Here is a 14,987-nt window from a genome sequence, read left to right as displayed (position 1 = left end):
TTATTGATACTTTTATTAGTAGATTGCACAGTTCAGTACATATTCCGTACAATTGACCACTAAATGGTAACACCCCAATAAGTTTTTCAACTTGTTTAAGTCGGGGTCCACCTTCATCAATTCATGGTCACACACACACATGTATATATATATATATACATATGTGTGTACATAAATATATATAACATATATATATATATATATATATATATATATATATATGTATATATATATATATATATATATACATATATACGTATACGTACATATGTATAATAATAATGGATTAGATTTATATGGCGCTTTATTATTATTACATATATACATATATATATATATATATTAGGGGTGTGGGGGGAAAAATTGATTCAAATACGAATCGATTCTCTTTTTCTTTTTTTTTTATAATTTTTTTTTTCTTATCAATCCAACAAACCACTACAAAGCAAAACCATAACAATGAAATCCAATTCCAAAAGCAAAGCTGAGCCAGCAACACTCAGAACTGCAATAAACAGCAATTGAGAGGAGACACAAACACCACACAGAACAAAACAAAAGTAGTGAAACATAAATGAATATTATCAACAACAGTATAAATATTAGTTATCATTTCAGCATAGCAGTGATTAAAAATCCCTCATTGACATTATCATTAGACATTTATAAAAATAATAGAAAAGAACAATAGTGTCACAGTGGCTTACACTTGCATGGCATCTCATAAGCTGGACAACACACTGTGTCCAATGTTTTCACTAAGATAAAATAAGTCTTATTTTTGCTTCCTTTTAATAGTTAAAACAAATTTACATTATTGCAATCAGTTGATAAAACATTGTCCTTTACAATTATAAAAACTTTTTACAAAAATCTACTGCTCTGCTAGCATGTGAGCAGACTGGGGTAGATCCTGCTGAAATCTATGTATTGAATGAATACACAATCATTTTCAATCAGAAAAATATCCTTTTTGAATCGAGAATCGCGTTGAATCGAAGAAATGGATATATAATCGAATCGTGACCCCAAGAATCGATATTGAATCGAAACGTGGGACACCCAAAGATTCGCAGCCCTAATATTTACATATATATTTTTTTTATATATAAGGTATCCTTAGTATACTTGTCATTTGGTTAGAGTTGAGTTCATTTGGCCAGTTTGTGTATTGTCAAGACATCCCATGACTGGATGCAAGGAGTTGCCTTGTGAAAATAGTAGTCATCACAACCACCACTGGAGGGCGCAGCACTCATGAGAGCCTCACCCGAGGAACCATTGGGTCCAGATAATAATAATTGTGATAAAACCATGCTATTACAACTTTAATACTAAATTATGATTGTTAGCCACAAATTTGAATCAAAGAAGAAACAGAAGACTCACAACAAATATTACATTTATTGTACCCAACTTTTGTTGACGTATACATTGCTTATTGCATAAAGGCCTGGGGACATGCATGTAAAACAATATTCATAATAAAATACAGTAATACAGATCATTGACAGAATGGATTATTAAGACCAAACAAATGATTCATAAAGTCACACATTTAAAATGTAAATGATCTTGTATAAAACAAAGTCAATAATAGGCTTCTTGAAGTGGTCCAGAAGATGTGAACATATGAATTAATAGGAATGTGTCTACTGATGGAGAAAGATATATTTTTAAATCCTAGTCATATTTTAGAATAGCTAAGTATGAGCCATGCATAGGCCTTGAAAGTTGGAATATAGCGAGAAGTCATAACACCCTTTTTTATCTCAACTGTACCAGGTTAGGAGGAAGGGGAGAGGAGAAGAAGGGGGGCGGGTGAGAGGGAGTAGGAGGGGAAAACTTCCATAGTAGAGTCAGATCAATTTGAGCAATGCGATTGAAAGGTTGTTGTATCTAGATTGGTCCCCCAGAGCTTTGGTAATAAAATTGCAAAATGAGAAACTCTGCCTGGGATTCATTTATAATCAAAGCTTTTGGAAACCAATCTAGATATAACAACCTTTCGGATATCTATAGTAGAACCTTTATTTAACCAGATAAGAAACCCATTGAGATCAAGATCTCTTTCACAAGGGTGACCTGGCCAAGAGGTCAACAGCACATGTCACAGAGCAGTTTCAAAATAGTAATACATTAAGGCATACATTTTAAAATACATAAAAGAGAACTGTAAAACAATAAAGATTTACACCTTTTAAAAACACAGGCACTCAGCAAAAGTCTCTTGCGCTCTGTCCCTCAGGACAGAACGGAAGGCTCCAAATGGAATTAGTTCAGTAAGTTTAGATTTTGTCTGCAATGCATTCCATGCCATAGGGGCAACACCAAAAGCTCTTTTGCCAAATTCAGTTCATACATGGGGAATAGTTAAAACATACAAATTGTTAGAACGTAACGCATAAGAGCTGTTTTTTTTTGTAACAAAGTGCACAAGTATGGAGGTATTAAACCTAAAAGAGCTTTATAAATGACAGTCAGCCAATGTGTGTATCTGCCTGCACTCAATGAAGATAAGTCTGACTTCATTTACAGTTGATGGACAGTGGTGGCTGAGACTACCACACCCAGTAACAAATCTTAGTGCTGAGTGAAAAACAGTGTCCAAGGACTGCAGGCATTTAGATGAAGCACTAAAATAAAGCACGTCTCCATAATCAATTACAGGCAAAATAGTCGCTGTCACCAATTTCTTTCTGACTTTAAGAGAGAAGCAGTTTTTATTTCTAAAAAGGAAACCAAGCTTTACCCTAAGCTTAGAGACCAAGTTGTTAATATTGGCTTTAAATGAAAGCTCCTGATCAAGAGTAAAACCCAAGTACTTGTAATTTAAGACCTGTTCTATAGGGTTTCTATTTGATGTTACAATATTTGGAATATTTTCCAGTAGCACCCTTGAATGAGAGAAAATCTATCTCCATCAGTACTCAAAAGCAAAAGTATAAAACATTTCAAACTAATATGTATATCATATACGGGAGTTAATCTATACAATCTTTTACAATTAGAAACAATATGTAACACTTGATCATTATATAAAACTAACCTATATAAAACTATTTTAAGTATAAAACAGAAATATTGATATCTTTAGACACATAAAATGTTCATTGTATGTACCATGTGTTGTATTATTTACTTGTATTTTCAGTCAAATGTCTCCCTTTCTTTTTTCCAGAAAGACACAATGTTGCATATTAATGCATGTACATGACTGACAAAACATTAGCTCATCTATAAATGCTCGAACCGTAGTAACAAGACATTATATGAGCTGATGTGCTGATGTTAGAAAGTCAAAGTTAACATACTAACTCTCTCTCTCTCTATATATATATATATATAACTGTTTTACTCATTTGCTGCTGCTGTTGTCACCAGCACACTTGTGTTTCTTACACTGGTACTTATTGGAGAATCTTTCATGACACACATTACAACTAAACACTTTCTCTCCCGTGTGTGTCCTCATGTGTTCTTTCAAATACTGACTCCGTACAAAACCTTTACCACAGATTGAACAGGTAAAAGGCTTTTCTCCAGTGTGCATTCTCATGTGCACTTTCAAATCGTATGTTCGTGTAAAACTTTTACCACAGTTGGTACAAGAAAAAGGTTTTTCTCCAGTGTGTATTCTCATGTGCTCTTTTAAAACGCTTTTCTGAGCAAAACCTTTGCCACATACTGAGCAGGGAAAGGGTTTTTCTCCAGTGTGTGTTCTCATGTGTATTTTCAAATGTTGTCTTTGAACAAGATATTTACCGCAGATCGAACAGGTGAAAGGTTTTTCCCCAGTGTGTATTCTCATGTGTACTTTAAAACACTGTCTTTGTACAAAATCTTTGCCACAGATTGAACAAGAAAATGGTTTTTCTCCAGTGTGCGTCCTCATGTGTTCTTTCAGCAAGTTTTTCCGTCCAAAGTCTCTACCACATACAGAGCAGGAAAAAGGTTTTTCTCCAGTGTGTGTTCTCATGTGTTCTTTCAACCTAGTTTTTCGTGCAAAACCTTTACCACATTCTGAACACAAAAAAGGTTTCTCTCCAGCGTGTATGCTCTTGTGTGTTTTCAAATGTTTCCTTTGACTAAAATCTTTGCCACAGATTGAACAGGAAAATCTTTTCTCTCCAGTGTGTATTTTCATGTGTCTTTTCAGACTACGGCGGTATTTGAACCTTTTGTCACACTGACGACATTTAAAGTGTGTCTGGTCATCTTTACAGTCGTCATCATCAGAGTGGGACCTTGTGTCCTCACTGTCTGATAGTGGAGCTAACAACTTGTCTGCTGGTGGTCCTCCACAGTGGTCTCCATCATCAGAGTGTGAGCTGGATGGTGGAGCTAACAACTTGTCTGCTGGTGGTCCTCCACAGTGGTCTCCATCATCAGAGCGTGAGCTTGATGGTGGAGCTAAGAAGTTGTCTGCTGGTGGTCCTCCACAGTGGTCTCCATCATCAGAGTGTGAAAGTGATGGTGGAGCTAAGAAGTTGTCTGCTGGTGGTCCTCCAGCTTCTCTTGTCATGTGTTGACTTGGAGGCTCCTCCTCACTTTCACCTTTGACCTCCTCATCTTCACTTCCCTCCTGACCGATGCTGTGTTCCTCGTCTTCCTCTTTAATGTGAGCGGAGTTATGACTCCTCTTTGTCTGTAATGTGAGGGGGGGCTGTGATTCCTTTTCCTCCTTAATGTAAGAGGTATGTGGCTGTTCCTCTTTAATCTGGGGTTGTTTTGGCGGCTCCTCTTCTCCCCCTTTAAAATGGGCATACTGAGACTCCTCCTTTTCCTCTTTTATTTGCAGGGGCTCCTCCTCTTCCTCTTTAATATAAAGGCGCTGGAGCTCATCCTGTTCCATCCTTGAGGTCCACTGTTGCTGCTCAGGGAGATCTTCTTCACAGTCGTCTGCAGGACACAAGAAGACTAACAAATGCTTCAGAAAAGTCTTTTTTTTTTTTTTTCAGTCAAAAGGAGACATTGTTCTGCACCAGCCTATGTTCTGAAAGGCCTGGGCAGAGCGCCTAAGAATAAAATCTCCAATAAAAAAAGATTTATGATTCATTTCTTACATATTTTACTTACTTTTTAAAGAAACTAATCAGTACAAATGACAGTTAGGTTTTGGCAACTCCGTTTTTGGTGATCACAGTCTTTTTTTGGCAGCTAAGTCTCTGTGCATATGCAAATGTAAGGAGATATATATACATATACATATACATATACACAGACACATATATATATATATATATACATACATACATAGTAGGGGTGTGGGGGAAAATCGATTCTAATACGAATCGAATCGAATACGTTGTGCGATTCAGAATCGATTCCCTTTTTTTTGTTTTAAATCGATTTTTTTATTTTATTTTATTTTTCTTATCAATCCAACAAAACACTACACAGCAATACCATAACAGTGCAATCCAATTCCAAAAGCAAAGCTGAGCCAGCAACACTCAGAACTGCAATAAACAGAACAATTGAGAGGAGACACAAACACCACACAGAACAAACCAAAAGTAGTGAAACAAAAATGATTAACAGTATCAATATTATGATTTCAGCAAAGCAGTGATTAAAAATCCCTCATTGACATTATCATTAGACATTTATAAAAATAATCGAAAAGAACAATAGTGTCACAGTGGCTTACACTTGCATGGCATCTCATAAGCTGGACAACACACTGTGTCCAATGTTTTCACAAAGATAAAATATGTCATATTTTTGCTTCCTTTAATAGTTCAAACAAATTTACATTATTGCAATCAGTTGATAAAACATTGTCCTTTACAATTATAAAAGCTTTTTACAAAAATCTACTGCTCTGCTAGCATGTGAGCAGACTGGGGTAGATCCTGCTGAAATCTATGTATTGAATGAATACACAATCCTTTTCAATCGGGAAAATATCCTTTTTGAATCGAGAATCAAATCGAATCGAAAAATCGATATATTATCAAATCGTGACCCTAAGAATCGATATTGAATCGAATCATGGGACACCCAAAGATTCGCAGCCCTGATATGTGTGTGTGTGTATATATATATATATATATATATATATATACATACATATATATATACACGTACATATATATATACATACATAGCACGCACGCGTCTATCAGTCCAAAACGGCCCGATATGTCCACATCCAGAAGTGTCTGGCGGTCGTACGTGATCACGGAGTGACCACGATGTGAGCCAGCCATAAAGTTTGTAGAATTGTCCGGTATTTCTGCCAAATGTTCCATCTTTAGCAGGAGCTCCTCGAGGTCACAGCCCTTCCGGGCGACGCCATCTTTCTGATATGTATATACTTATATGTATATATATATGTATATGTATACAAACATACATACATATGTATGTTTGTATACATATACATATATACACATATATGTATATACATATACATACATATATATGTATGTACATATATAAATATATATACAGATACATATATACATACATATATATATGTACATATATATACAGATACATATATATATACATATATATATATATATGTACATATATACATATATATACAGATACATATATACATACATATGTATATATACATACATATATATAAATACATACATACATACATACACACATATATATATATACACACACATACATATACGAAAAAAATAGAAAAAAAAATGTTTACATTTTTTTCCTATTTTTCCGGACTACAATGTGCAATAATGTTATATGTATGTGTGTATATATATATATTCATATATGCATCTGTGTGGATATCTATACATATACATAGATACATCTCTATCTTTTTTTTTTGTACTATTTATATTACCATATTGTATATGCACCTAAGGAGGATCTGCTCCAATTTCGTTGTTCTTTGAACCTGTTCATTGCAATGACAATAAAACTCTATTCTATTCATATATGTGTGTATATATATATATATATATATATATATATATATATATATATATATATATATATATATATACATATACATATACATACATATACACACAGTTTTTGTGTTCGTGTGGTTTTTATTTTATATGTATTTTCTCAAACACACAGACCATTGGCGAAGAATGAGGAAGTGTTGTTGTGTATTCGAAGCAACTGTTGGAATTGGGACGGCTGTTGTCATAAGATTCTCAATAAAAGTTAAAAATAGCAAGCGTTAGACGTTTAACTTCTTCTACACACTACAATGCGATAATATATAAATGTCATTTGTTTTCAATGCACAAACAATCATACACACACAACACGTAATCTGTTGTGTTGTTGTGAACGACATCATGGATGTAACATCAATGTACAAACAATCATTCACACACACAGCACATTTCATCTGTTGTGTTGTGAAGGACATCATGAGTGGAACATCAAAGTACAAACAATCACACACACACACACACACAACACATTTCATCTGTTGTGTTGTGAACGACATCATGGTTGTGACATCAATGTACAAACAATCATACACACACAACACATGTCATCTGTTGTGTTGTTGTTGTGGACATCATGGATGTAACATCAATGTACAAACAATCATTCACACACACAGCACATCTGTTGTGTTGTTGTTGTGGACATCATGGATGTAACATCAATGTACAAACAATCATACACACACAACACATCTGTTGTGTTGTTGTTGTGGACATCATGGATGTAACATCAATGTACAAACAATCATTCACACACACAGCACATTTCATCTGTTGTGTTGTGAAGGACATCATGAGTGGAACATCAAAGTACAAACAATCATACACACACACACACACACACACACACACACACACACACACACGCACACACACACACACACACAACACATTTCATCTGGTGTGTTGTGAACGACATCATGAGTGTAACATCAATGTACAAACAATCATACACACACAACACATGTCATCTGTTGTGTTGTTGTGAAGGACATCATGGATGTAACATCAATGTACAAACAATCATACACACACAACACATCTGTTGTGTTGTTGTGAACAACATCATGGATGTAACATCAATGTACAAACAATCATACACACACAACACAAGTCATCTGCTGTGTTGTTGTGAAGGACATCATGGATGTAACATCAATGTACAAACAATCATACACACACAACACATCTGTTGTGTTGTTGTGAAGGACATCATGGATGTAACATCAATGTACAAACAATCATACACACACACAACACATCTGTTGTGTTGTTGTGAAGGAAATCATGGATTTAACTTCAATGTACAAACAATCACACACACACAACATAAGTCATATGCTGTGTTGTTGTGAAGGACATCATGGATGTAACATCAATGTACAAACAATCATACACACACAACACAACACATGTCATCTGTTGTGTTGTTGTGGACATCATGGATGTAACATCAATATACAAACAATCATACACATACACCACAACACATCTTTTGTGTTGTTGTTGTGGACATCATGGATGTAACATCAATGTACAAACAATCATACACACACAACACAACACATCTGTTGTGTTGTTGTTGTGGACATCATGGATGTAACATCAATATACAAACAATCAAACAAACACACCACAACACATCTTTTGTGTTGTTGTTGTGGACATCATGGATGTAACATCAATGTACAAACAATCATACACACACAACAAAACACATCTGTTGTGTTGTTGTTGTGGACATCATGGATGTAACATCAATTTACAAACAATCATACACACACAACACAACACATCTGTTGTGTTGTTGTTGTGGACATCATGGATGTAACATCAATATACAAACAATAATACACACACACCACAACACATCTTTTGTGTTGTTGTTGTGGACATCATGGATGTAACATCAATGTACAAACAATCATACACACACAACAAAACACATCTGTTGTGTTGTTGTTGTGGACATCATGGATGTAACATCGATATGCAAACAATCATACACACACACCACAATACATCTTTTGTGTTGTTGTTGTGGACATCATGGATGTAACATCAATGTACAAACAATCATACACACACAACACAACACATCTGTTGTGTTGTTGTTGTGGACATCATGGATATAACATCAATGTACAAACAATCATACACACACAACACATCTGTTGTGTTGTGGACATCATGGATGTAACATCAATGTACAAACAATCATACACACACAACACATGTCATCTGTTGTGTTGTTGTTGTGGACATCATGGATGTAACATCAATGTACAAACAATCATACACACACAACACATGTCATCTGTTGTGTTGTTGTTGTGGACATCATGGATGTAACATCAATGTACAAACAATCATACACACACAACACAACACATCTGTTGTGTTGTTGTTGTGGACATCATGGATGTAACATCAATGTACAAACAATCATACACACACAACACAACACATCTGTTGTGTTGTTGTGAACAACATCATGGATGTAACATCAATATACAAACAATCATACACACACAACACATGTCATCTGTTGTGTTGTTGTTGTGGACATCATGGATGTAACATCAATGTACAAACAATCATACACACACAACACAACACATCTGTTGTGTTGTTGTTATGGACATCATGGATGTAACATCAATGTACAAACAATCATACACACACAACACAACGCATCTGTTGTGTTGTTGTTGTGGACATCATGGATGTAACATCAATGTACAAACAATCATACACACACAACACAACACACCTGTTGTGTTGTTGTTATGGACATCATGGATGTAACATCAATGTACAAACAATCATACACACACAACACAACACATCTGTTGTGTTGTTGTTGTGGACATCATGGATGTAACATCAATGTACAAACAATCATACACACACAACACAACACACCTGTTGTGTTGTTGTTGTGGACATCATGGATGTAACATCAATATACAAACAATCATACACACACAACACAACACATCTGTTGTGTTGTTGTTGTGGACATCATGGATGTAACATCAATGTACAAACAATCATATACACACAACACATCTGTTGTGTTGTTGTTGTGGACATCATGGATGTAACATCAATGTACAGACAATCATACACACACAACACAACACATCTGTTGTGTTGTTGTTGTGGACATCATGGATATAACATCAATGTACAAACAATCATACACACACAACACATCTGTTGTGTTGTTGTTGTGGACATCATGGATGTAACATCAATGTACAAACAATCATACACACACAACACATCTGTTGTGTTGTTGTTGTGGACATCATGGATGTAACATCAATGTACAAACAATCATACACACACAACACAACACACCTGTTGTGTTGTTGTTGTGGACATCATGGATGTAACATCAATGTACAAACAATCATACACACACAACACATCTGTTGTGTTGTTGTTGTGGACATCATGGATGTAACATCAATGTACAAACAATCATACACACACAACACAACACATCTGTTGTGTTGTTGTTGTGGACATCATGGATGTAACATCAATGTACAAACAATCATACACACACAACACAACACATCTGTTGTGTTGTTGTTGTGGACATCATGGATGTAACATCAATGTACAAACAATCATACACACACAACACAACACACCTGTTGTGTTGTTGTTGTGGACATCATGGATGTAACATCAATGTACAAACAATCATACACACACAGCACATCTGTTGTGTTGTTGTTGTGGACAGCATGGATGTAACATCAATGTACAAACAATCATACACACACAACACAACACACCTGTTGTGTTGTTGTTGTGGACATCATGGATGTAACATCAATATACAAACAATCATACACACACAACACATCTGTTGTGTTGTTGTTGTGGACATCATGGATGTAACATCAATGTACAAACAATCATACACACACAACACATCTGTTGTGTTGTTGTTGTGGACATCATGGATGTAACATCAATGTACAAACAATCATACACACACAACACATCTGTTGTGTTGTTGTTGTGGACATCATGGATGTAACATCAATGTACAAACAATCATACACACACAACACAACACATCTGTTGTGTTGTTGTTGTGGACATCATGGATATAACATCAATGTACAAACAATCATACACACACAACACATCTGTTGTGTTGTTGTTGTGGACATCATGGATGTAACATCAATGTACAAACAATCATACACACACAACACATGTCATCTGTTGTGTTGTTGTTGTGGACATCATGGATGTAACATCAATGTACAAACAATCATACACACACAACACATCTGTTGTGTTGTTGTTGTGGACATCATGGATGTAACATCAATGTACAAACAATCATACACACACAACACAACACACCTGTTGTGTTGTTGTTGTGGACATCATGGATGTAACATCAATGTACAAACAATCATACACACACAACACATCTGTTGTGTTGTTGTTGTGGACATCATGGATGTAACATCAATGTACAAACAATCATACACACACAACACAACACATCTGTTGTGTTGTTGTTGTGGACATCATGGATGTAACATCAATGTACAAACAATCATACACACACAACACAACACATCTGTTGTGTTGTTGTTGTGGACATCATGGATGTAACATCAATGTACAAACAATCATACACACACAACACAACACACCTGTTGTGTTGTTGTTGTGGACATCATGGATGTAACATCAATGTACAAACAATCATACACACACAGCACATCTGTTGTGTTGTTGTTGTGGACAGCATGGATGTAACATCAATGTACAAACAATCATACACACACAACACAACACACCTGTTGTGTTGTTGTTGTGGACATCATGGATGTAACATCAATATACAAACAATCATACACACACAACACATCTGTTGTGTTGTTGTTGTGGACATCATGGATGTAACATCAATGTACAAACAATCATACACACACAACACATCTGTTGTGTTGTTGTTGTGGACATCATGGATGTAACATCAATGTACAAACAATCATACACACACAACACATCTGTTGTGTTGTTGTTGTGGACATCATGGATGTAACATCAATGTACAAACAATCATACACACACAACACAACACATCTGTTGTGTTGTTGTTGTGGACATCATGGATATAACATCAATGTACAAACAATCATACACACACAACACATCTGTTGTGTTGTTGTTGTGGACATCATGGATGTAACATCAATGTACAAACAATCATACACACACAACACATGTCATCTGTTGTGTTGTTGTTGTGGACATCATGGATGTAACATCAATGTACAAACAATCATACACACACAACACATCTGTTGTGTTGTTGTTGTGGACATCATGGATGTAACATCAATGTACAAACAATCATACACACACAACAAAACACATCTGTTGTGTTGTTGTTGTGGACATCATGGATGTAACATCAATGTACAAACAATCATACACACACAACACATCTGTTGTGTTGTTGTTGTGGACATCATGGATGTAACATCAATGTACAAACAATCATACACACACAACACATGTCATCTGTTGTGTTGTTGTTGTGGACATCATGGATGTAACATCAATGTACAAACAATCATACACACACAACACATCTGTTGTGTTGTTGTTGTGGACATCATGGATGTAACATCAATGTACAAACAATCATACACACACAACAAAACACATCTGTTGTGTTGTTGTTGTGGACATCATGGATGTAACATCAATGTACAAACAATCATACACACACAACACATCTGTTGTGTTGTTGTTGTGGACATCATGGATGTAACATCAATGTACAAACAGCAGTCGCAACTTGAGAGGCAGTCTTTCTTTTTGGGGGGCCTCAAGTCACCTCTTGACTGGTCAAGCTGAGAACAGCACAGTACACTTCCTCCCTTCACAGTAATAGCGTGGTGCGCCACATCCGGTCTGACTGCGCTAACAAAATAAATGTTTCAAAAAAGTACCTTACACAAACATAATGTACTTAAAGGCCTACAGAAATGAGATGTTCTTATTTAAACGGGGATAGCAGCTCCATTCTATGTGTCATACTTCATCATTTTGCGATATTGCCATATTTTTGCTGAAAGGATTTAGTAGAGAACATCCACGATAAAGTTGGCAACTTTTGGTGGCTAAGAGAAAAGCCCTGCCTTTACAGGAAGTCGCAGACGATGACATCACATGTTGATGACTCCTCACATATTCACATTGTTTTTAATGGGAGTCTCCAACAAAAAGAACTATTCGGACCGAGAAAACGACAATTTCCCCATTAATTTGAGCGAGGATGAAAGATTTGTGTTTGAGAATATTGATAGCGACGGACTAGAAAAAAATAAATAAATAAAAGTTTTTAAAAAAAATTGCGATTGCATTTGGACGGATTCAGATGTTTTTAGACACATTTACTAGGATAATTCTGGGAAATCCCTTACCTTTCTATTGTGTTGCTAGTGTTTTAGTGAGTTTAACATTACCTAATAGTCGGAGGGGTGTGTCCACGGCCGGGTGTTGACCCGCAGTGTCTCAGGGAAGTCGATGGCAGCTTTATGGGCGGCACAAGCTCAGCTGATCTCTGGTAAGAAGCAACTTTTTACCACAATTTTCTCACCGAGACCTGCTGGTTGACATTCGGTCGGGATCCATGTTGGCTGTAATCCATAGTAAAGTTTCACCTCCGGGAATTTTAAACAAGGAATCACCGTGTGTTTGTGTGGCTAAAGGCTAAAGCTTCCCAACTCCATCTTTCTACTTTGACTTCTCCAATATTAATTGAACAAATTGCAAAAGATTCAGCAACACAGATGTCCAAACTACTGTGTAATTATGCCGTTAAAGCACATGACTTTTAGCTGTGTGTGTGTGCAGCGCTCATACTTCCTTACAGCCCGTGACGTCAAGCGTACACGTCATCATTACGCGACGTTTTCAAGACGAAACTCCCAGGAAATTTAAAATTGCAATTTAGTAAACTAAAAAGGCCGTATTGGCATGTGTTGCAATGTTAATATTTCATCATTGATATATAAACTATCAGACTATCAGACAATGTTAATATTTCATCATTGATATATAAACTATCAGACAATGTTAATATTTCATCATTGATATATAAACTATCAGACAATGTTAATATTTCATCATTGATATATAAACTATCAGACTGCGTGGTGGCTAGTAGTGGCCTTCAGTAGGCCTTTAAAGCCCTTATTGATACATTTACACCATTTTTATACTTTCAACTTAAATACTGGTCCAAATTGTGCAAAGATGTATTGCACCAATGTTCTTGACTAAAAATCCTTCAATATTCTCTACTGCTCGCCATGGTTATCATGTTGGGGTTATTGTGCAGAAGTAAGAAGAAAAGTACACTTAATCACTTTGAAAAAAACAAGATGAGTTATAATACATAAGGAGTGATGGATACAGTGAATAAAGCTACAGTAATAAATGATGACATAAATAAATGATGGTTTTGGTGGTTGTGTGTATTTTTCTAGGTTTCTCGCGCTGTCGGGTGTGTGTTGGAGAGCCACTAAACACTGCAGAGTGTTGCCTACTTGTACCACTAGTAGTTGCAGTACTTTACAAACCTTGACTTCTGACATGCGCTTGGAGAGTCTTTGTGTCCCAACTGAGCAGGTGTGTCAGGGAATGATGTCTGCGGACTTCTTGTATCTCTCTGTGGAAACACATTGCACTTTGTGAGCATTACTGCGCTCCCATATCATTCGCACACCAGCAGTACTGCAACTGTTAGCTCACTAAATCAATGGCAGACAGACTTTTTGGAGCTCAACCCTGAGCAAATATGTGTATATGCCCACGGCGATGTGTACATTAAAAAACAAGAAGAAGGGATCAAACCTGAAGATTGGACACACTGCAGTAAAACACCAAAAAAACTAATTATGGAAAATGTGTGTTTAACAAAACCTACACATGCATATCTCTTTACCAACTTCACTGCTGCTTTGACCCGAG

The 14,987-nt window shown here is 36.0% G+C and overlaps 1 protein-coding gene across 5 annotated transcripts; it reads right to left on the bottom strand.

The window, feature by feature from the left end:
• Window positions 1-1,385: 1,385 nt before the first annotated feature.
• LOC133550669 (gastrula zinc finger protein XlCGF57.1-like) lies at window positions 1,386-14,738 on the bottom strand. Of its 5 annotated transcripts, XM_061896616.1 has the most exons (4): window positions 14,597-14,687; window positions 13,612-13,651; window positions 13,478-13,545; window positions 1,386-4,902 (listed from the first exon to the last, which is right to left on the bottom strand). In XM_061896616.1, the coding sequence occupies exon 4, from the start codon at window positions 4,853-4,855 to the stop codon at window positions 3,359-3,361; it is 1,497 nt and encodes a 498-aa protein (XP_061752600.1). In that variant the 5' UTR covers window positions 4,856-4,902; window positions 13,478-13,545; window positions 13,612-13,651; window positions 14,597-14,687; the 3' UTR covers window positions 1,386-3,358. The 5 variants fall into 5 exon arrangements, with proteins under 5 accessions (XP_061752600.1, XP_061752599.1, XP_061752598.1 ...); XM_061896615.1 differs by having other exon boundaries at window positions 1,386-4,920; window positions 13,478-13,651; XM_061896614.1 differs by having other exon boundaries at window positions 13,478-13,651.
• Between the last annotated feature and the right edge of the window lie 249 nt (window positions 14,739-14,987).

This window comes from Nerophis ophidion, linkage group LG04 (genome assembly GCF_033978795.1).
Source record: "Nerophis ophidion isolate RoL-2023_Sa linkage group LG04, RoL_Noph_v1.0, whole genome shotgun sequence".
Lineage (NCBI taxonomy): Eukaryota > Metazoa > Chordata > Actinopteri > Syngnathiformes > Syngnathidae > Nerophis > Nerophis ophidion.
The sequence above is the reverse complement of the archived record's forward strand: the minus strand, read 5'-3'. Positions and strand labels throughout refer to the sequence as shown.

What these genes read in the sequence shown, in the direction of transcription:
- LOC133550669 (XM_061896612.1), bottom strand. Translation starts at nt 14,699, where the DNA reads ATGTGTTTCCACAGAGAGATACAAGAAGTCCGCAGACATCATTCCCTG. An exon ending in AGCGCATGTCAGAAGTCAAG is followed by an intron (nt 4,921 to 14,596) that starts GTTTGTAAAGTA and finishes AGCATTTGTTAG; the next exon opens with TCTTCTTGTGTCCTGCAGAC.